Source organism: Haliotis rubra, unplaced genomic scaffold (assembly GCF_003918875.1).
Source record: "Haliotis rubra isolate DU_JTF1 unplaced genomic scaffold, ASM391887v1 Scf150, whole genome shotgun sequence".
Taxonomy (NCBI): Eukaryota; Metazoa; Mollusca; class Gastropoda; order Lepetellida; family Haliotidae; genus Haliotis; species Haliotis rubra.
In genome coordinates, this window is record NW_025765448.1 from 1,835,044 (window position 1) to 1,859,519 (window position 24,476).

General features: G+C 39.1%; 1 protein-coding gene across 1 annotated transcript in view; it reads right to left on the reverse strand.

The window, feature by feature from the left end:
- LOC124270276 (DBH-like monooxygenase protein 1) overlaps positions 1 to 24,470 on the reverse strand; it is a 38,016-nt gene extending 13,546 nt beyond the window's left edge. Inside the window, exons 1-2 of the mRNA XM_046705318.1 lie at positions 24,387 to 24,470; positions 23,736 to 23,871 (exon numbers count right to left, since the gene is read on the reverse strand). Coding sequence (XP_046561274.1) covers positions 23,736 to 23,871; positions 24,387 to 24,389 — 139 coding nt within the window. The 5' untranslated portion in view covers positions 24,390 to 24,470. The remainder of the gene's footprint in view (positions 1 to 23,735; positions 23,872 to 24,386) is intronic.
- Positions 24,471 to 24,476: the final 6 nt, after the last annotated feature.

Below are 24,476 nucleotides of genomic sequence, written 5' to 3' on the forward strand. Positions count from 1 at the left end.
AGAGGATACTAAATGACCTTCCTCGTAATACCATTTTTTATTAAACGAGTTAATGATTTCTTTCACGAGTTTAATAAAATGGTATTTCATGGAAGCGAGTTTAGTATGCTGTTTATTACTCTCCAACAACAATTGATAGAAACTGCCTACAGTGTGATGATGCTCAGGTTTCTGTGAGTTAAGCAAGGTCTTATACCATTGTGACAGAGGTAGTAGCATTGTGACGTAAATCTGTAAATCGTTATGACATCAGACGTCTAGCGGTATTACACTAGCGTAATATCGCCGTAAAAAATATTACACTGCAGTATCTTTCACGGGCGAGTAATAATAGTGAATGTACCAAAACGACACAGTGAGTATACCATAGTGAATTTACCATAACGTGACAGTGAATAGACCACAAGGTGATAATGAATGTAACTTATTGCCACAAGCCACACTGATTATACCTTGGTCCCAAAATAGATATGCAGTAACTCCACACGCGAAACTAATTATGACCTTATTAATGATAAATGTACAACCGTCCTCCTACATGTACACCATACCCGTTTCAGCATAACACAATCTGCGGTAAAAAGAAATCCATTCAATATACCCCAAAAGAATAAAGTTTATTATTGCCAAAGAAAACTATTCAAAAATGAAAATACCCCACAGAAAGCAAACCACAGATTACTAGGTTCTGTTCATTGTGACATATCTAACATATAAATGTTTCGTTTATTTTGTTTGATTTTTGTTTGTTATTCATCGCTTTTCCGATTTGTTTCTATGATCTCTGATGGATAAAATTCTCTTTGGCATTGATTTAAAATTAAATAAACAATAATAATCTAGATTATATAAATGATAGTTTGGTGATGATTTGACAGAATCCATTTAATCTCATGCTGAGAAACGTTTTCCTTGCATGTGTTTCCACAGTTAGCAAGTAATGCCTGATATGAAATCTTATTAATAGAAATATAGTATCTCGATGTATCATTTAAGACGATATAACTATTTAGCACCCAAAACCGCTACCACAGAATATAGTGCTATTGGACGATCAAGCGATATAAACAACAATACAATGTTTTGGAGACCATTATGACGTGACCAGTTACAATTGAATGACATTCTCTACTATCTAAAGATTGTCAGCTGTACTTTTCCCTCTCACGACACTGGTTATTTCCGTGTACAAACTGAACAAATAACAAATGACTTTAAATGATAAAGATAATTTGAAACACTAAGAGTTTTTGTTTGAGAAACTGTATACTACGGATATATTAACAACAAATGAGCCCAAATGATTTATAAACGCTGAAAAACACACGATCAAACCGATGTATTTAGATATATGCATCAGATGATCCACCGGCTCTTTTCCACGACCCTCACACCACCCCTGCTTTAACCCCCAACCCCCTAAGCTAGTTCCACGTGACCGGAATTGTTTACCCGCAGGGTGGTAGCAGTCATATGACAGTGATCACGGTTATTTGTGGAAAGAGCAACCCTCACGTGAGCTTGATCTGTTCTATTTGAAAGGATATCAGGTCGACCGGGTAGAATTCCCCGCTGGGAACTCCAGTTCACACGCACACATATACATGTGCGTTACTGTGTGATTGTATAATCAAGGTCGCCATTAAACCTACCGGATTAAATCTAAAACGGACGCCTAAGTTTGGTTTCATGCCGCTTTGAGAAAGTGAGTGAATATGGTTTTACGACGCCTTTAGCTATATTCCAGCAATATCACGGGACACCAGAAATGGGCTTCACACATTGTAACCATGTGGGGAATCGAACCCGGTTCTTCGGTGTGACGAGCGGACGCTTTAACCACTAGGCTATCCCACCGCCATCAATCCTTCAACACACTATGATAGATGCATAAAAGAAAACAGTGTTTGATAATTCATGAACAGTATTTTGTCTGTGTATTAGGGCTACACGGTATTACCATAGTCTGTCTCACAGTCCCTGAACCACATTATTTTCCCTACTGCCAAGCCCTCTCTGCAATGCTAAAGCCCTAAATAAAGCAAGTCTAGCCAGTCAGGTTCAGGCAAATCTCTGGTCTCCCTGGAGCTCCTTTTCAATTTAAATGGGTTTGTTTGTTACTATCAAAATTATATATATTCAGAGACTTACCATGAGTCTAGGTATTACCAGTATACCGGTATATCGCAATACGCTTTTCAAACGATACGTATTACAATATTTTTTCTGAGAACCGGTATCTTGGGTAAAGAACATATATGAAGTTTTGTGATTATCTTTTTGGTTTGGATTAAAATCTACACATACTTTCATTCACAACAGATGTTTCCTTAGCTACTGAATGACAAAACTGCATATTTTAATGCAATAAATTGTTTAACATTGAAAATAGAATCTATGACTGCAACCTAATTTTGAGATTGCTGTTGTAAGAGCAATAACATATATAGAGATTACTAAACGAGTGTCTGTCAGATACCATTTATCTTACAACGAGTTGTAAGATAAATGGTATCTGACAGACACGAGTACAGTAATCTATTTCTTACACACGAAAATCCGCACCACTTTTGGATCAAATCGATGCATATTTTGCCCTTTCTCTGATTATTGTAGCAGCACATTAATACATAACACAACATCATGAATGAGTGACGTCACTCAGCAGACTACTTACTACATGCATTGTGTAACCCTCCACAAAAGAGTATCAGTCATATTTGTGCATTTTAAAGGCAACAACGATGATGTAAACAGATAAGATCAAAGAACTAATATTAAACGCTCAAAACACATGACTTTGCAACTGTATATGGTTCTCTCTGTCAAGTGAAAGTAATTTCACAGTGTGACGTCATTATTATCGTTCGAACATGTGCTAGGTGACGCTCATTCAATTTGAATACAGTTGTCATCGGAGGATAGCTTGGATTTCTTCGCGCGTGTGGGACTTGCACTTCCGTAAAAGTTAATGTTGAATATACCCCCATACACCGGAGCTGAAAATATTGAGGAGAGTTTGTCATTAAACGTAACCTTTTGTGCTGGACTGTGACACCCCGGAGGTTACGTTCACAGTTGAAGGGAAGCTACTCTTCGTTGACTTAGCATGCTTGCTTTCTCGGCGCCCGACACTGCCTTTAAGGATGTGACTGATGTTTCGGTGTTGCGAGGATGAAATTTGACTATAGTTGTTTACACTCTGCATGTTACGATGGCCTGATATCTGCATAATGTGAGTTGGAGGAATATTTTCATCAGACAGTTTTGGACAAGGAGTTTTCTTGCTGAATGGTTTGTGAAATTCCTGTTTTCAAAGCCAGCATGTTTTGACATCGTCTCATAATAGAACTCATTTTATTCATACCAACAGGTTGTCGTTTGAACCAGGGGAATCTGTTAGATGGTTCCTTGGTGTTAATGGCAATATAGAAAGGTGTATCTGGACTGGAGTACCCTGCAGGACGGAGACTCGAGTACAGCTTGTACATGGATACTGGACAACGTTCATCATTAGTCGGCCAAGCTTTGGGGTGCATGTTACAGATACCCAAAGGATTATCCCCTTGGCATGTTTTCGACTGCCTCTCTGTGAATTCAAGAAATTCTCTACCATCTTAGTCAGTTTTAAGTGCAACATCCCCGCATTTCATGTCAGTGTGTGGTTTGACACAACGGATTCCAAAATGAGTGGTGTTGTTCCACCACATGGTGTTCAAAATGGATTTGGGATCGTGAGGACCTAGTTGTTTTGTTTCATAGAGTTTGTGAATGTCATCGTCAGTGAGCGATTCAGCACGGCGAGGTAGGTTACCCATTCATTCACTCTTTAGGACTTTTGTGGTTTTGATGACCGTGTTTAACTTTTCGAATTCACAATTATTGATAAGTGATGAACAGTAGTGCTTTGACTTAAGGTACCTGTCAAAACTGGACAACATCCCGCGAACTGTAGATGGTTCATAATTGCTACCATCTTCCTTTCTGAGGCTAATAAAAAATGTACACAAATTGTCCCAAAGTTCTGTTGGTTGAATGGACTCGATAGGACGTGTGTCGCCATTTGCAATCATGAACCCTTGCAAACGCCTCATGTTGTACATTGTTTTACGTTGTGTGTTTCGGTTCTGATAGTCATGAACGAATTTGTCAATTTGAAAATGATCATATAGTTGTCCAGGGTTTGGGGATCGATCTGTATCGTTACAATCACCAGGTTCATCGGTAACAAAATCATCCTTCATCAGTTCATCAATTAAGTCAGTAGGTAAATCGATCTCACCACAAACTGGCACTGACGTTACCGTGTCAGGTAATTTCCTAAGGCGATACCTTGAAACCTGTCGCATCTCTCCTGTATCCAGTTCTAATATTGTACATGTTGTATGTTCCAACGGGGAGCCACAATGGGGATAAAACGCCCTTTGTCTTTACCATCGATCCTCACGTAATCGTTTACACAGATGTTACTTATTGTTGAAGCCATTTTGAAGTCGTGACTATGCATAATCTGCAGCAACTCCGGTAGCAGACGACAAAGGAAATAAAGAAAAGAAAATATACATGTTACTATCTAAACTAAGTTCGGTTTATTTCACACATGCATACTTACAAGACAGTCGCATAAATAAGGTAGGTGACAGCTAAACAGATATTTAAAGTGTTTGGCACGAGTAAGCATATGATTGAAGCACGAGAAACTTATGATTGAATTTTAATCTAGAATGTAATCCGTCATAATCTGACCCTAGGTCATCACCATGGAGTGGCCAATCACGGGCTTGGAAATCGACCTTACACATATGTGCGATACCAGTTTTCTCACATGGGTTTCTCACCCATGGGCGTGTAAGAAATCGAGCTCCTTGCCAAAGGAGATACCAATTTAAAAGAACAGGTTCTCCTTGTCGGAGTCCTTTTCTAATGATATTGGCTTGACTTCTGGACTCTACAAATGTAATACTCTTCATTTGAAACGTGGCAAGGTTGTTAATGGTGGATCGGTCAAGTTGCACGGGGGGGGAAGTTATGGAGCATTTTGTGGAAGATCGGGCCTACACCTATCTTGGTATGCAAGTTCGAGACAAGCTCCAGAATGCCCAAATTCAAGACAAACTTCTGGCCGAGTAGAAATCTTACTTAAAGAAAATCTGGAGCTCAGGAGCTGAATGCTCGAAACAAGGTCAAAGCCACCAATGCGTTTGTTGTGCCAGTTCTTTCCTATTCCTTTGGAGTAGTTGACTGGACAAAACAAGACATCCCGAGTCTTGACCGCCTGACCAGAAGGATCATGTCTGATAACATAGCCCACCACCATCATTCCTCTCTTAATCGTTTTTATCTGTCAATCAGTTCGGGAGGTTTGATTAATGTGGAAGCTCTTCATGATAGAATTTTATTGTGTACTTTTGCACATATTTATTTTACGGATGATCCTTTGGTGATGCATGTGAAGACTCAAGGTGAAAACAAGGAATTCCACAGCTATTTTAAGGACAGAATCTGAAATTTGATGTTGATTTTGTTGATGGCGATGTATTGCTGGACGGTACAGCGATAGGACTAAAACGGGTGAAGTCCTTCACCAAGTCTGCCCAGAGTCGGTCATTTGTGGAAACGTTTTCTGAGAAGCCATTGCATCGCCTGTACATGCAGTGTATGGAGCAGAACAGCAATCCTAACGACTCCTTCGCCTGGATGAAGTCGGCTGGTCTTAAATGTGAAACAGAGGGCTTTCTTTTTGCTGCCCAAGACCAGTCACTTCCCACTCGCAATCGCCTATATGTGATTCTTAAAGAAAATATCAATATGAAATATCGATTGTGCAATGAATTTACAGAGACTGTCCAACACCTTGTCAGGGGATGTCCTTCCTTGGCACAACATCATATCTTAAACAACATGATGGCATGGCTTGCTGCACCTTCTATCGTCTTCGCCATGCCTGTGGCTTTGACTCGGAGGTCCATCCATGGTACGACCATGACCATGCTCAAGTCGCAGAGACATAATTGCCCCGGATAAGCCAAACTGCCTGCATGGCACTAGAAGGTGAACAGTTATATGACTTATCCGACCGGGTACCCATTCACTGAGGGTGAACAGAGGCAATTATGAACAAACTCACTTGCCTAAGGTTAGACCACATGTGTCACGTGTGCTTTGTTGTGGGACAGGACTGAAGTCATAGAAGCTCACAGGAGTCAAGCTGCTGAAAACGGTCACCCATCCAAGGACTGTCCGTGACCAACGTTATAACATCACCTGATTTGTGACCTGAGCTCTATGCACAAGACCACATACCATAGAACTTGTTGATAATGTCAGAAGAACACAAGCTGACCGACCGGTATATCCCCGGCATCGTTACACACAACCCAGTAGATGATTCAAGTAATACTAGTGAGTGAGTGAGTTAAGTTTTACGTCGTCTTCAGCAATATTCGAGCAATATCACGACAAGGGACACCAATTTGAAAAATTGTGGGAATCGAACACGGGTCTTCGTCGTGACGAACGAACGCTTTAACTACGAGGCTACCCACACTCCCTCATCATGAGCAGTCTGATTGTTGTCATCTTTCACACACGTAGTTCATCACGTTGATGGTTTGTCTGGTCCAGATTCGACAGGCCGCGGGTATATGGCTAAAATATTGCTGGAGTGTAGCAATAGGACGACACTGGAGTAGAGAATGGCAAACTGTCAACAAAATGTAGACCATGTGCGTTAACATTATTTATTCAAAGTGTGTAAAAGGAATTGCTTAATAATATAAAAATATGTACTTTTATTCAAAAGAACCGAAAACAAAGACATATGGATGAAACTTGGAATAGGTAGTAGTAGTCGTCGTAGTTGTTGTTGTTGTTGCAGTAGTTGTAGTAATCATCCTCGAAGTAGTTGTAGTAGTAGTAGTAATAGTAGTAGTAGTAGTAGTAGTAGTAGTAGTAGTAGTAGTAGTAGTAGTAGTAACTATGATAAACTCTGTGCGCTTCACACATTGCAACCATGTAGGGCTCGAAACCCGCATCGCGAAGCAAGAAAAAAAAACGCCTTAACCTCCAGGTTACCTCAACGGTAGCACAGTAAGAAGGATATATCACAATAGATGTAAATAGTACTATAAATGTTCAGAAATGACATCTAAGATTCCCTGTTTACTATTTTTACTACAAAATATCATCGTTAATTAAAACCGTGATTATGCCGTCTTGAGTACAATCACCAAACTAAACGCATCATCTAAGTCATTGATTTGCTAATATTCATAGTACATTTCAAATACACCATCATGCATTTCTGAAGCTTCTGGGGTTTTTCTCCAAAACTGCCAATCCAAGCGTTTAATAATTGTCCAATATCAGAAATATCTTGACTACTTTGGCCCGGGTTTTGGGTATTATTTTCATTAACACTGCCATACACCGAGAATAGTACTACATCTGACTTTAAATGCAAGCCAACATTTTAGAAAAGACTAAATCATGGAAAAGCCAAAACTTTGTCGAGGCCACAGGTTTGGAAAGAATTAAAACCTCAACGTGTCTTCTGAATCTAAGCCATGATCACCGCGAGGAAGATCAACGTCAGGGAGGCCATATGGGTTCCTGTGCCACCGGATTGGGGATAGTTAAAGTCATTCTTATTCACATCGCACATTGCCAGCTTGCCGAGGAACTCCAGCCCAGGTTTGGATTGTCGCATGAGACTTCTGAGATAGTCTGAGACATTGCCTCCCACTTAAGCAAGGGTGTTTCAGGGATGTCCATCACCGCCATCTTGCATTCAGGGGGTGCACAAATCGGACAGGAGATTACAGTTGACGGTCACGGCCTTGAAGAGCGCCTTAGACTCAACATCGACTTGAAATACAAATTCCCAGACGTTGCAGTTCTCCTCAATGAGGCTCTCACGCCCACAAATATTGATGCTCTTCCACGACACACACACGCCATTCTTCAGAGCATGTTCTGGGTAGTACCAAAGGAACCCAAAGCACATTTCATCTGATGTTCCATCGCCATAGAATACCCATTTCTTCTTATACGTCGATTCGAATTTGCAGGTGGTCACTAAGCTGTCTCCAGGAAGAAGCTCAACTGGATCGTCATAGCTGTAGCGATAAAAAGTATGAGGTAAGAAAATACATGTGTATGTAGCAATTCAGAATTTCAGTAAATATGCCGGTCGTTACAACCCAATTGTGTTACGGCTGACGATGACTATTTATTGTTTTACCCAAGCAATTGTTCAAGTATATGACAGTGGTCTGTAAATAATCGCGTCCGTACCAGAAAATCAAGTGATCGATATTATGAGTAACGATCACGTGATACAGTGATGTCAGCAGTCACCGAACCCAACAATTAAAACCTTTTAATTTTCTCCCAAGACATTGGTTCATGTTGAACAGTTCAATTCCTGATTCTCAAAGCTAATAAGGTCTCACTTGAAGTAGAGAGGCTGGTCATAGCTGTACTCAGATTCATTGGTCAGATAGCGGACCCTTTGTCCATTTCGCCTCAGCTCTACGGACGCTGATCTACCTTTAAAGATAAACCATTTACCATTTACTAATGATGCCAGTCTGGAAGCAGCAACAATAACAATGTTAGAATATCCAAGATATTTTTATGGATTAAACTTCTTTTTTAATTTCTCTCACAACGTTTCGAGACCATTCCAGGTCCCTTCATCAGGTGAACTGGCAGTTAGGGCTATGACGTCGTCACTATGACGTCATAACTGAGTTATGACGTCACAATGCAAGTGACATCACAGTACACTAGGGAGAGTACTGTATAAGTGAGTTAGTTACATAATGATGAAATATGTAACTAACTCACTTATACAGGGAAAATAACTATAAATTGAGTTAGTTACATAATGATGACATATGCTTGCTAACTCACTTATTCAATATACTGTGAAGTACTTTGGAAACTTGGTCAATCATAACTCAATTATGAGTGACTTGGCTCATAATCTAAAAAGAAGATGAACCTCAAATCAACTCAATAAAAATAAAAAAAATATCTTGACATCAATCTACAACTTCTAAATGCCACTGAAAGACATCAATGTTAGAATAGTCAAAGGGAAAGTTTACTTCTTATTCTACGGTTTAACATTTTATATGCGCTCTGTTGTAAATTAGTCCGTTGTCGCAGTTGTGCTTTATACTTACTTACTTATTTCCTTCCTTCCTTTCTTCCTTCTTTCCTTCCTTCCTTATTTCATTCAATCAATCATTCATTCATTCATTCATTCATTCATTCATTCATTCATTCATTCATTTAAAGTTAGTTATTTGCCTAATAGAGGCGTTCAGTTCATTAACTCACAAGTGATAGGCACATCTGATGTTTCTGTGCATGTTGATTGTCTTGCTAGACAGTGTACTTAGCTGCGGATAATCTGGCCTCACCAGTTCTGTCCCTCACTCTGACAGCGTGAGTTCGAATCCCGGTGAGACTTAACCCCTGGATGCCACAGGGACATATATGTCCTTCCCCTTCAACCCTCAATTTCAAGTCGAATAAAAATCAAAATATCCACGCACACAAATACACTTCACAGTTTCAGATTCTTCGGGAAATTTCCTGTTTCTTGATACCATCCACTATTATTTTAGACAAAGTTCAAGTGCTGAAAATGACCTTTCAAAATAAGCTTCATCGAAAATGTCGCCATTTTGACACAGTACGAAAATCGCGATTCACAGCGTTATTTGCTGTATGTTTTGAAATGTGAAAACCGGATAATTACTGGGAGTATTGAATTTCAAAAATAACATATTCATGATCACTCATATCAGTTTTACATGAAATCGCTAAAGTAAAATTCTGAAACGTTGCCGATGAATCTAGAATCGGTTGGGATGTTTTCGAAAATGCACTTACACGAACGCCGTAGAGCGCTTTCCGCCATATTGGATAGTGTTTACAAAATCACGTTTCGCGAAGGCCGGTATTGAGACGCATATTACATCACGTATATTTCATATTCAGCTTCGAAAAATGCATCAATAAACTCCCCATACATTTTAGACTCAAACTGCAAGTGGTCTTTGTCACCAATGCCAACTGTCTAGATAAAATGAGACGAAACATATTTGGTGTGAAAACGAACGCTGTGCTCGAAAGACTGCGCTGGTTCGAAATGTAAACAAAGACAAAAACCTATTTTACACTGTGTAGCATTTTCTGAAATTATAAATAGATACAATGCAATGATTTGATAATTCATAAGAAATTGTCAAAGTTTCCGTGCAGCGTGACGCCATGACTGACGGAAAATCACGCAGAACGACAACGGTAATTATCTGGATTTCTGTCTTTTTCTCTTACTTTTAGTGAAAACGATAAAAACATATAACAATACACAGATAGTCAGAATCATTCTGATTACTTACATCTCATATTTATGGACAAACGATCCCTGAATCAATGGAAGGGTCCTCGCAAAATCCTGTGTACCCTTGTCAGCAAAGCCGCCATTTTGTAAGAAATCGGTCAGCGGTAGTGATGTCATACGTCAACATTGTTGTACATATTAGGCAATTTCTTTGAGGTGAAGGTCGGTTGAACAAGAGTAAACACAATCGCCCAATCCTTCCGATTACACTGTCAGTATTATGGTGTATATTTTGCGTATAGTTCAGATACTTTTTCATGAAACTGACTTCAGTATCCACATTTAGCCTTGTTCAATATCATATCATACGTGCGTATAGGGTTTACGGTGTTTTATTCTTTGAAAGTTTTTGATTGTTTGAATCATATTTACATAGGAAATTGACATATTTAGTGCAATACACCATATTCTAAACCTTTACACAAGTGTTAGAAGATCAAACGTAGCCATAACTGCAATTGCGTTAGTTCCGATGATGTACAATATTCAATGCATTTGGACTAATATTGCAGTTTCACATGAACAGGTTAATGAACGGCGATTTAATTCAACCTTATAAGTAAAACTGATAATATTAATGAAAATGATTTATATATGGTATGAAATGTATATGCACACATATTTAAAGGAATTGTCTTGTTTTTGCACATTTGTGTGTGTCGGTTTATAGAAAACAATGATGTAAATTGATTGGCCAGGTGCGCGTTTGTCGGAAACGTTTTATGATTCACTATCATTGTTTTCGATAATATAATCAATTCATATTCGATTTAAAAATATTGTGATGACAGGATATCAAACTCTAACTATATTTATACGAAAATTGTTTAAAATATATAAACCATGTCATGTCTTAATTTGGACAAATCTTACATCCATATTCTAATATATAGTACGTACTAGTTCCATATATAAAAGCTATCTTTTGCATCTTCCATTGCATACTTATGAAGAGAAATAGCTACATAATCATAAACAAAGAAAATTCTTATCCTAAACAAAATATTCGGGTGTTGTGAAATGTTATTTTTCATTTACGTTAAATTGATGCCAAACAGGTGCGCGTGTTTCTCACAAAAGATACACAGTCAAACTGTCTAATTGTTGATATATTCAGGACACTATTTAAATGGAAAAATCAGTCATTTTATGTTTTGTCTAAAGAGTCTTAAATTCTGACATAGAAGCCGAGACCTTTCACACAATTAAAGGAAATTAGGTGAGATATGTACTAAACAGCATACCAGTGTCGTCTTTTTTCCGACGTCGCAAAATGCATAAAACAAGCAATGACGTCAACTAAAATGGTGTATTATTTTCAGCAATTTCATTACATTTGAAGATATGGCTAGTACTCTGGTAATAACGATGCAAAATTAGTCAAAATACATCTACACAAACAGGACAATATGGGAATCTAAGAACTAACTTATATATCGGATAGGGCCATCCAAATCGCTATTACGTGCTTTCACATGTAATACGTTGTCATTTTCTTGTAAATTGTGAAACTACCAAACTGCATCCGCTCACATTGGGGAACTTTGAATTGGGATAGTTTGGTTCACCATGAACATAAAATAACGAAAATATAGCGTCCGTATCCACAACAAATTCTCTCCAAGTGATCTGAGTTACATGGACCTAGTGTTACGCATAACGGAGTTATGCCCCCTTATCATTATATGTGTATGACCTCTCTGTCGTCGTTTGACGTCATAGAAGAAAATCCATTTTTGACATTTATTGCGAGTCATTTTTAATGTTGAGCGTATAACGTTATGCACAAGCACATAAACCCAATTCATATACACTTATGTCGTTCAGATATCAAGCTGTATTTTCTTCGCTAACACTTTCCGTAAAGATGCCACATTAAAAAATTCGTAGCACAGTGCTTTTATCGGTGCGCGATAAAAGCGGATAAAATTACTGTTTTTTAACGCATAAAAAAAATTGGACAACATTTAGCAGTGTCTATTTCTCAAACCGCCGAGGTAGTTGCACTTATATTTATACCAACGGATAGGAAATTTAATATTCTACATTTCTGTGTAATTTTATAGCCGTACGTAGATCCAGGACCACGCAGGCGCAATTCTCGCACAACGATCACTTTTCAAACCGTATGAAAATGTGCGCCTGAAAAAACTCGGCAGCCAGGGGGTTTGCCTAAGATTATGCGCTCAACGTTAAAATATGACTCGCAATAATCAAAAAATGAATTTTCTTCCACGACGTCAAACGACCATAGAAGGTAATGCGCGTATAATGATAAGAACATAACTCCGTTATTCTTAGAACTGGGTCAGTAGCTCAGATCACATGGAAAGTATTTGTTACGGACACCAGACGTTATATTTTCGTTATCTTTGTTCACGGTGAACCAAACTATTTCAATTCAAAGTTCCCCAATAAACGGATACGCTTTGGTAGTTGCACGGTTTATAAGGAAAGATGACGGCGTACTTACGTAATGAAGCGCATGTCATGACTGATTTGCTATCCGATATATAAGTTAGTTCTTAGATTCCCATATTCTCCTGTTTGTGTAGATGTATTTTGACTAATTTTACATCGTTATTACCAGAGTAATAAGCATATCTTCAAATGTAATGAAATTTAAAAACTTTACAACATTTACAGTTGACGTCGTGCGTGTTTTATGCATTTTGCGACGTCGAACGACATTTGACATTGGTATGCTTGATTAACATATATCTCACCTAATTTCCATTTACTATATTGAAGGGACTCGGCTTCTTTGTCAGAATTAACACTCGTTAGACAAGGCATAAAATGACTGATTTCCATTTTAAAATAGTGATCCTGATATATCAACAATTAGACAGTTTGACTTTATATCTTTATCATGAAGCAACGCGCGCTGTTGGCATCAATTTAACGAAAATGAAAAATAACATTTCTAACACCAAAATGTTGTTTGAGAATAAAATTTTGTTTGTTTATGATTGTGTGGCTGTTTCTCTTCATAAACATGCAATAAAGATGCAAAAGAACTTTATATGGAACTGTACGTACTAAATATTAAGAATGTGGATGTAGACTTGTCCCAAGTGGACATGTTTATGGTATATGATTTAAACAATTTTCGTATAAATATAGTTATTTGATATCTGTCATCACAATGTTTTAAATCGAACATGGTTGATTATATTATCGAAACAATGATGGTGAATCATAAAACGTTCCGACAAACGCGCCTGTCCAATCAATATACATCATTGTTTTCTCTATAAAGCTTTGTTTACAAAAATATTAATGAACAAGACAATTCGCTTTAAATGTGTGATGCGCATACTACATTTCATACCATATATACATCATTTTCATTAATATTATCGGTTTACTATAAGGTTGAATTAAATCGCCGTTCATTAACTGTTCGTAATGATGCAATATTGAAATCCAAATGCGAATGAATATTGTACATCATCGGAACTAACGCAATTCAATTATGGCTGCGTTGTCTTCTAACTTGTAAGGTTAAGAATATGGTGTATTACACTATATATGTCAATTTCCTATGTAAATATGATTCAGGCAAATCAAAAACTTTCGAAAGAATAGCACACCGTAAACCCCTATGCGCATTGTGATATGATATTGAACAGGCTAAATGTGGATACTGAAATCGGTTTCATGAAAAGTATCTGAACTATACGCAAAATATACACCATAATACTGACAGTAAATCGGAAGGATTGGGCGATTGTGTTTACGCTTGTTCAACCGACCTTCACCTCGAAAAAATTGCTATTATGTACAGCAATGTTGACGTATGACATCACTACCGCTGACCATTTCTTCCACAAATGATAGGCTTTGCTGACAAGGGTACACAGAATTTTGCGAGGACCCTTCCATTGATTCGGGGATCGTTTGTCCATAAATATGAGATGTAAGTAATCAGAATGATTCTGACTATCTGTGTATTGTTATATGTTTTATCGTTTTCACTAAAGTAAGAGAAAAAGACAGAAATCAGATAATTACCGTTGTCGTTCTGCGTGATTTTCCGTCGGTCATGGCGTCACGCTGCACGGAAACTTTGACAATTTCTTACTTATCAAATCATTTGCATTGTATCTATTTATAATTTCCTGTTTCTTGCTACGATACTCTTTCCATGCATATTCCAAGGTATTGAACCATTGCAAGCAATGAATGAACGGATGAATGTTGGAAAATTTCCAGAAAATGCTACACAGTGTAAAATAGGTTTTTGTCTTTGTTTACATTTCGAACCAGCGCGAGTCTTTCGAGCACAGCGTTCGTTTTCACGCAAATATGTTTCGTCTCATTTTATCAGACAGTTGGCATTGGTGACAAAGACCACTTGCAGTTGAGTCACAAAATGTATGGGGAGTTTATTGATGCATTTTTCGAAGCTGAATATGAAATATACGTGATGTAATATGCGTCTCAATACCGGCCTTCGCGAAACGTGATTTTGTAAACGCACTATCAATATGGCGGAAGCGCTCTACGGCGTTCGTGTAAGTGCATTTTCGAAAACATCCCAACCGATTCTAGATTCATCGGCAACGTTTCAGAATTTTGCCAGCGATTTCGTAAAAGCTGATATGAGTGATCATGAATATGTTATTTTTTGAAATTCAATACTCCCAGTAATTATCCGGTTTCACATTTCAAAACATACGGCAAATAACGCTGTGAATCGCGATTTCATACTGTGTCAAAATGGCGACATTTTCGATGAAGCCTATTTTGAAGGTCATTTTCAGCACTTGAACTTTGTCTAAAATAATAGTGGATGGTAATCAAAAAACAGAAATTTCGAAGAATTCGAAACTGTGATGTATTTGTGTGCGTGGGATATTTTGATTTTTATTGGACTTGAAATTGAGGGTTGAAGGGGAAGGACATATATGTCACTAATGGCATCCGGGGTTAACCCTGGATGCCACAGGGGACATATATGTCCTTCCCCTTCAACCCTCAATTTCCAAGTCAATAAAATCAAAATATCCACTACAAATACTTCACGGTTTCGAGATTTAATCCGGGAATTTCCTGTTTCTTGATACCATCCACTGTTATTTTTGAATAAAGTCAGTGCTGAAAATGACCTTTCAAATGGAAGCTTCATCGAAAATGTCGCCATTTTTGACGCGGTGATACCGGAATCGCGATTCACAGCGTTGCTTGCTGTATGTTTTGAAATAATGAAAACCGGATAATACTGGGGGTATTGGATTTCAAAATAACTTATATTCATGATCATCATATCGGTTTTTACATGGAATCCTTCTAAAGTAAAATTCTGAAACGTTTACGATGAATCTAGAGATCGGTTGGGATGTTTTCGAAAGGTACTTACGCGGAACGCCGTAGGGGCGCTTTCCGCCATATTGGATAGTGTTTACAAAATCACGTTTCGCGAAGGCCCGGTTATTGAGACGCATGTTACATCACGTATATTTCATATTCGGCTTCGAAAATTGCATCAATAAACTCCCCATGCATTTTAAACTCAGAGCTGCAAGGTGGTCTTTGTGCCAATGCCAGCTGTCTAGATAAAATGAGGACGAGAAACATATTTGGTGTGAAAACCAGACGCTGTGGCTCGAAGACTGCGCTGGTTCGAAAATGTAAACAAAGACAAAACCTATTTTTACTGTGTGGCATTTTTCTGGAATTTTCCAACATTCATCCGTCTATTCATTTGCTGCAATGGCTCAATACCTTTGGAATATGCGTGGAAGGTATCGTGGCAAGAAATGGGAATTATAAATAGATACAATACAATGATTTGATGAATTCATAAGGAATTGTCCAAAGGTTTCCGTGCAGCGTGACGCCATGACTGACGGAAAATCGCAGAGACGACAACGGTAATTATCTGGATTTCTGTCTTTTCTCTTGCTTTTGAGTGAAACGGTAAAGAAACATATAACAATACACAGATAGTCTGAATCATTCGCGATTACCCATCTCATATTATGGACAAACGATCCCTGAATCAATGGAAGGGTCCTCGCAAAATCCTGTGTACCCCTTGTCCAGCAAAGCCGCCATTTTGTAAATCGGTCAGCGGTAGTGATGTCATGCGTCAACATTGTTGTACATATTAGGCAATTTCTTTGAGGGTGAAGGTCGGTTGAACAAGGTAAACACAATCCTTGAATCCTTCCGATTACACTGTCCGGTATTATGGTGTATATTTTGCGTATAGTTCAGATGCTTTTCATGAAACTGCCTTCAGTATCCACATTTAGCCTTGTTCAATATCATATCATACGTGCGTATAGGGTTTACGGTGTTTTATTCTTTGAAAGTTTTGATTGTTTGAATCATATTTACATAGGAAATTGACATATTTAGTGCAATGCACCATATTCTAAACCTTTACACAAGTGTTAGAAGATCAAACGTAGCCATAACTGCAATTGCGTTAGTTCCGATGATGTACAATATTCAATGCATTTGGACTAATATTGCAGTTTCACATGATACAGGTTAATGAACGGCGATTTAATTCAACCTTATAAGTAAAACTGATAATATTAATGAAAATGATTTATATATGGTATGAAATGTATATGCACACATATTTAAAGGAATTGTCTTGTTTTTGCACATTTGTGTGTCGGTTTTATAGAAAACAATGATGTAAATTGATTGGCCAGGTGCGCGTTTGTCGGAAACGTTTTATGATTCACTATCATTGTTTTCGATAATATAATCAATTCATATTCGATTTAAAAATATTGTGATGACGGGATATCAAACTCTAACTATATTTATACGAAAATTGTTTAAAATATATAAACCATGTCATGTCTTAATTTGGACAAATCTTACATCCATATTCTAATATATAGTACGTACTAGTTCCATATATAAAAGCTATCTTTTGCATCTTCCATTGCATACTTATGAAGAGAAATAGCTACATAATCATAAACAAAGAAAATTCTTATCCTAAACAAAATATTCGGGTGTTGTGAAATGTTATTTTTCATTTACGTTAAATTGATGCCAAACAGATTGCGCGTGTTTCTCACAAAAAGATACACAGTCAAACTGTCTTATTGTTGATATATTCAGGACACTATTTAAAATGGAAAAATCAGTCATTTTATGTTTTGTCTAAAGAGTCTTAAATTCTGACATAGAAGCCGAGACCTTTCACACACAATTAAAGGAAATTAGGTGAGATATGTACTAAACAGCATACCAGTGTCGTCTTTTTCCGACGTCGCAAAATGCATAAAACAAGCAATGACGTCAACTAAAATGGTGTATTATTTTCCAGCAATTTCATTACATTTGAAGATATGGCTAGTACTCTGGTAATAACGATGCAAAATTAGTCAAAATACATCTACACAAACAGGACAATATGGGAATCTAAGAACTAACTTATATATCGGATAGGGCCATCAAATCGCTATTACGTGCTTTCACATGTAATACGTTGTCATTTTTCTTATAAATTGTGAAACTACCAAAGTGCATCCGCTCACATTGGGGAACTTTGAATTGGGATAGTTTGGTTCACCATGAACATAAAATAACGAAAATATAGCGTCCGTATCCACAACAAATTCTCTCCAAGTGATCTGAGTTACATGGACCTAGTGTTACGCATAACGGAGTTATGCCCCCTTATCATTATATATGTATGACCTCTCTGTCGTCGTTTGACGTCATAGAAGAAAATCCATTTTGACATTTATTGCGAGTCATTTTTAATGTTGAGCGTATAACGTTATGCACAAGCACATAAATCCAATTCATATATACACTTATGTCGTTCAGATATCAAGCTGTATTTTCTTCGCTAACACTTTCCGTAAAGATGCCACATTAAAAATTCGTAGCACAGTGCTTTTATCGGTGCGCGATAAAAGCGGAGAAATTTACTGTTTTTAACGCATAACAAAAATTTGGACAACATTTAGCAAGGTCTATTTCTCAAACCGCCATGGTAGTTGCACTTATATTCATACCAACGGATTGGAAATTTAATATTCTTCATTTCTGTGTAAGTTTATAGCCGTACGTAGATCCAGGACCACGCGAGAGCGCAATTTTCGCACAACGTTCACTTTTCAAAGCGTATGAAAATGTGCGCCTGAAAAAAAATCTCAGCAGCCAGTTAAAGCAAGCTTTACTAGATTCTGTGCTTTACGGAAAAGTGTAATCTCAAATATAACATATGTCGTCCTACTCTCAAAATGAGAATGTGTGGATTCATGACTCTATTTGATTTCACTTTAAAGGGACTGTTTATTTGCATGTTGTCGTGCCCTTATGAGACCGTCGCAAACGTTCACCGGACAGCTCAGATATATTTTGAGTTTATGATCGAAAGAACAAATTCATTACGCATCCTTCATTTCCTTTAATGTTTCAGTTGTGTTTTACCAGAAAATCGCATCCGAATATATTACATATCTGCCTTAAGGAATGAACCCCTTTTATAATTCAGGGCCCGTGCATTGAAACTTTGTACAGGTATTTTTACATGACAGTGCGTGACGTACTTGTCGCTTGAGATGCAGGTTGTAATTTCATTCTGAAGATTTTCCTGATTTAAGTTGTCCGATTAGGCTGAATGCAGCGATGTCATAATCTAGCACATTAATCCAGAGGGGCTAAGTGGGTTTGGTTTGTTGTTTACGCCGAACGCAGCAATATTCCAACTATATGGCGGCGCTCTGTAAATAATCGAGTTTAGATCCGCCAATCCAGTGATCAACAGCATGAACATCGATCTACGCAATTACGTTGACATCTAAGGTAACAGAGGATATTCTAACTTCACCAGTTCTATGCTTCACTCTGACAGTGGCAGTTCAGAATCCTGGTGGGACCCAACCCCCAAAAGTACTGGAATCTGTTCTTTATGGAGAAAGTGTAATCCCCAATATAACATATGGCACGTTTGACTCTCACATTTGAATCAAACTGACTCTGTCATAATCTGGCACATTACTGTAGGGGCTAGAGTTTGTTTGGTTTTGTTGTTGTTTTAACGCCGCACTCCAGCAATATTCCAGCTATATGGCGGCGCTCTGTAAATAATCGAGTCTTGACCAGACAATCCAGTTGACATCAGCATGAGCATCGATCACCGCAATTCGGATACGATAACATGTTTCAACCGCTGTATTGCGGTGTTAAACAACCAACCAAGCATTCAGATGTACATTACTTACCTAAATAATGCATATGATTCAAGGCTGTTGGGACATAGATGGGCTCTGTCATAAGTTTTTGTGTGCATTCAGATGTACATTCTCCTCTGAACGTGACCTCTGATTGTCCAGGGGGGATTGCTAGGTTCATCTGACCGAGTGACAAAATTGAGCCATTATTTTTTCGTAAGTTGGGGGTGTAAAAGATCGTCATTCCTGAACTGTCCTTCCAGCCTGACACTTCGTTCGGGTTGTTCCAGTGAAACTGAGAAAGAATGGAAATGAAAATAATACACAGTGGTGGAGAGTGAGTGAGTGAGTGAGTTTTTATTCCACATTTAGCACTGTGGGGGACACCTGAAATGAGCTTCACACATTGTACCCATGTGGGGAATCGAACCCGGGTCTTCGGCGTGACGAGACAACGCTTTAACCACTAGGCTACCCCACCACCCCGAAACTGAAGAAGAGTGGATATGACAATAATACCAAGGTGGGGTGGGGATGGGGGAGTGTTGTTGCTAAAAATTGAAAAGAAAAATATGATGTGATGGGTTTGTATCGGTACTCGCGTTGGAATATTTGTTGGCAAGGTTGGAAAGAACTTGTTATGTAATAGACTGGTATACGTGTATCTTGGCAAGGTTGGAAAGAACTTGTTATGTAATAGACTGGTATAAGTGTATCTTGGCAAGGATGGAAAGAACTTGTGATGTGAGAGACTGGTATCTGTGTATCTTGGCAAGGTGGGAAAGAACTTGTGATGTAATAGACTGGTATACGTGTATCTTGGCAAGGTTGGAAAGAACTTGTTATATACTGAGTCAAAAGAAACTTCACATTCTTTCTTCAGGGCACTATAAAGAACAAGAGATGGTAAGATGGTTAAATTGTTATTATTTCATTGCTGAGATCTGTGTGATGTACTCGATACACTGACAGTGCCATAATCAGTTCCATTAGGCTACACCGCCGTTCCAAAACATGGGTATACAGAATGTCAAGTCACAAGAATAAAAATGCGAAATTTCTCAGTTCAATATCGTGTATGGCCGCCCGCCTCATTCACCACTGCCAAACACCGTCTCCTCATCGACTGCCTGATGCTTGTGAACACGTGGTTGGGGATTCTGCGCCATTGCTCTTGCAAGGCAGCGCCAAGTTCCTGCAAATTCTGAGGTTGGTTCCTAAGACCACGAAGCCTTCTCCCAAGTGCATCCCAAACGTGCTCTATTGGATTAAGGTCAGGGGACCTCGATGGCCAGTCCATGACGTTGATTCCAGCGTTTTGAAGGAAATTTCGTGTCAACATCGCGGTATGCGGCCGAGCATTATCATGCTGGAACTGTAGACCTGGGCCATGAGCCGCCATGAAGGAACGAGTTCAGGGGTGAGCACCTGGTCGCGGTAAGCAGCAGCTGTGAGGTTTCCACGGATGACCAGAAGTCAGGAACGGTTGTTCCCACAGAAAGCACCCCACACCATGCAACTTCCGCCCCCGAATCTGTCGACTTCCTGTACACAACATTGGGCATACCGTTCACGACGTCGTCTCCAGACTCTATGCCTGCCGTCCGCGAATCTGAGGGTAAACCTGGATTCATCGCTAAAGACGACTCGATTCCAGTCTCTCTGGGTCCATCGGAGGTGACGTTGGGCCCACAGCAGACGTTGACGTTGATGAAACGGCGTCAATATTGGCCCACGATATGGACGTCGAGAATGGAGATTGGCAGCCCGCAACCGATTTCAGAATGGTCTGTGAGGACAGTCGACCTCTAAACATCTCAGCCCTGGTTCGTGTAGCCGGCAGAAATCTGTCACGTAGGTGACGTAGGACGATTGACGGTCTTCTGCTCGTGACGTCACGTGGACGACCCGACCTTGGGCGATCAGAAGTGGTGCCAGTTTGTTGTAGACGACCTCACAAGTCATACACAGTACGACGGCTGCATCCCATTGCTCTTGCGACGTCAATAACTGATCTTCCCGCTTGCAACATGCCAACGGCACGTTCACGTTGCACATTTGACAATCGTGGCATTTCAAGTACCGTTAGAACTGTGGTTTAAAAGTGTTTTTTCAATTCTTGAGGCCAATGCAAACACGTGCATATGAAGAAAACTTCGATGCGAAGATCACGTGATCGACTGCACGTGCAAAACCTGATTTGGCACTAACGTCATTTGCACGACAAATGGATGGGTTTGAGTGGGTTTTGCTAACGTTTTTCTAGAGTCGAAAGATAGGGATCCCATTTCGGATACATAGATGTATCATCAGAGAAACATTATTCATTATTTTTCAAATTACATTTTGTGAAGTTTCTTTTTGACTCAGTTTATATGACATCCATACCACATTTGTATGGTTCTGTTGGTAGTTCCTCTGCAAACAAAGATAGATATATATACATGTATACAGCTCACCATTTTTAAGGAAGGTAATATTTCTGTACCTTTGCTGTTTCACTCACAGCCACACTCAGCATCAGGACCCAATGGTTGATATAATGAGCAACGATGAATCATCGGAGAACGATGAAACAATATAACGACGTTGCCGACGCTGGCCACCCGATCTTTTATGTCGTCACTTACGGTCATTATGATTAACCTGAATTCCCAGACATTGCAAATCATAAAGAAAATGTTCCCATGTTATAATCATCACTGCATTGAATACACTGGATTTGGTTTCAGTTGAAAGACTGGTTCGACGCACCTGATGTGTCAGAGCAGCCGTAGACTACGACGTGATGCATGACGTTTTCGTTGTCGATGAGAGGCTTGCTTCCAATGTAGTGGTAGTCCTGGTCAGAGGGGACGTCGAAGATCATGCAGATGTAGGTGGTGTCCTCGGCGGGCACGTCGGTTTCGGGGAAACGGATTGTGAAGTTCCTCACATCTGTGAAGGATGAGATGACGACTTAAGAACGACACTATGTGCATTATTTGGGTAGGTATTAGAGTGAGTGAGGTTCATCATATTTTTTGAAGGCTGAATGAATGAATGAATGAATGAATAAATGAATGAATGAATGAGCATACTTACTTGGCGGGTCCAAATATACAACATACCCTTTCGTTTCACACTTAAATCATGACGTGTAAACGATGAAAGCATTACACATATATTCTGGAATGCAACTGAACGATTTACCTGGTGCGTTGAGAGCATCGCACTCCAGTTCTGACCCTTTACACGAAACCCACGCATTCTTCGCTTGACAGGCAGGGGAGCCAAAAGGGTCACACACACCTGGAATATATAGAAGGTCGTTCTCCATAAACCGAACTAGTATTGTATGAACGTGTGCACATGCACATACGATGAGTTCTATTTTTGGGTGCTATAGATTCCGTACATCGACGCTTAATCAAACGTTCATCAAATGGCTTGAAGTGAGTTATTCAGTCCTCAGCTGATAGTAATGTAGATTTAATGATCCTAGTAACTTGAAGCGATTTTAAAAGGCAATCATTTTTCAAAGTCAATGTTTAAATTAGTCAAACACTTGCGAAAAAAAGGTTCAATAGTTGTATTTATCATTGTGCGAACATGACAATTGCACCGACGATGAGCGGATCCTGGTATCATCTAAGGGACGAGATATATATTCTTAAAGACCACAGGATAGTTCCTTGCGTGATCAGGACTATGGAATCCTAGAAGGGACATTGTCGCGTTGTCGCACTGACAAAAACAAGCAAAAAGTGGCAAAATTTGCGACAATGCAACCTCGCGACATTTTGGTCCATTTGTCGCTGTTTGAAGAATATTTTCAATTCAACCATAGAGCGACTATGCGACATAATGACAGGTTACAAATATGTCGCATTGTCGATTCGTCGCCCTAACTAAGTTGTGTTAAAATATGCATTTTTGCGACACGGGATAAAGTCCCTTCTAGGATTCCATACAGGACTGTTTTATTTACGCCTCAGTAATATCCCCGCCATATCACGGTCACCAATTTGAACCCCTAATTGGGTGCCACTGATTAAGGTACCGCTGATTAAGGTTCCACTGATTGATCCACTTACCCTTGACACATTCCTCATTTCCAAAACAAGCAACTGCATGTCAATACGGATGAAATCAATGTGATTTCTATTGTATACCTGGGTGAGTAATGTCGGTTGTCCGTGAGGGGAGATTACCACTGTCTGCAGTCCACACGCAGTTCGGGTCACCCAGCTCTTGGCCGTTGGTCATACCGTCACCATCAGAATCTAAACGGCACAAATCTTGTGTCCACTTAAACAGAATAAAACCATTGTGAACAAACAGAAACGTCAAGGTACATTTTGCGACTGATGGTCACGAGACGATTAAAGTTTTCTCAAACACAGATCCCTGGTCTTAAAATGTGTTACCACATAAGGATATGAATAGTTTGCTCAAACGTAAACATATGACACATCTGTCTTAAACTGTGTTGAGAAATAAGGATGTGAATAGTTTGCTGAAAAGTTTTAAACATAGGGCGCATCAGTTTTAATATGTGTTGAGGGCATAAACATTTTGCTCAGACGGTTTAAGGGGCGGTGGGGTAGTCAAGTGGTTAAGGCGTTCGCTCGTCACGTCGAAGACCCGGGTTTGAGTCCCCACATGGGTACAATGTGTGAAGCCCATTTCTGGTAGTACCCCGCCGTGATATTGCTGTAATATTGCTAAACTATGAAACTAAACTCACTCCTCGAATCCCATCACGGATATGGAGATATTATGACAAATGTCTCACAAAATAGATACATATTAAATATATATACCATGTGACCTTGAGAAGCGAAGTCTTTGCCAAAGTCGTTTCGGTTTCCTCCACCAAGAGCGTTGATGTGACCCACGCCATGCCAGTAGAA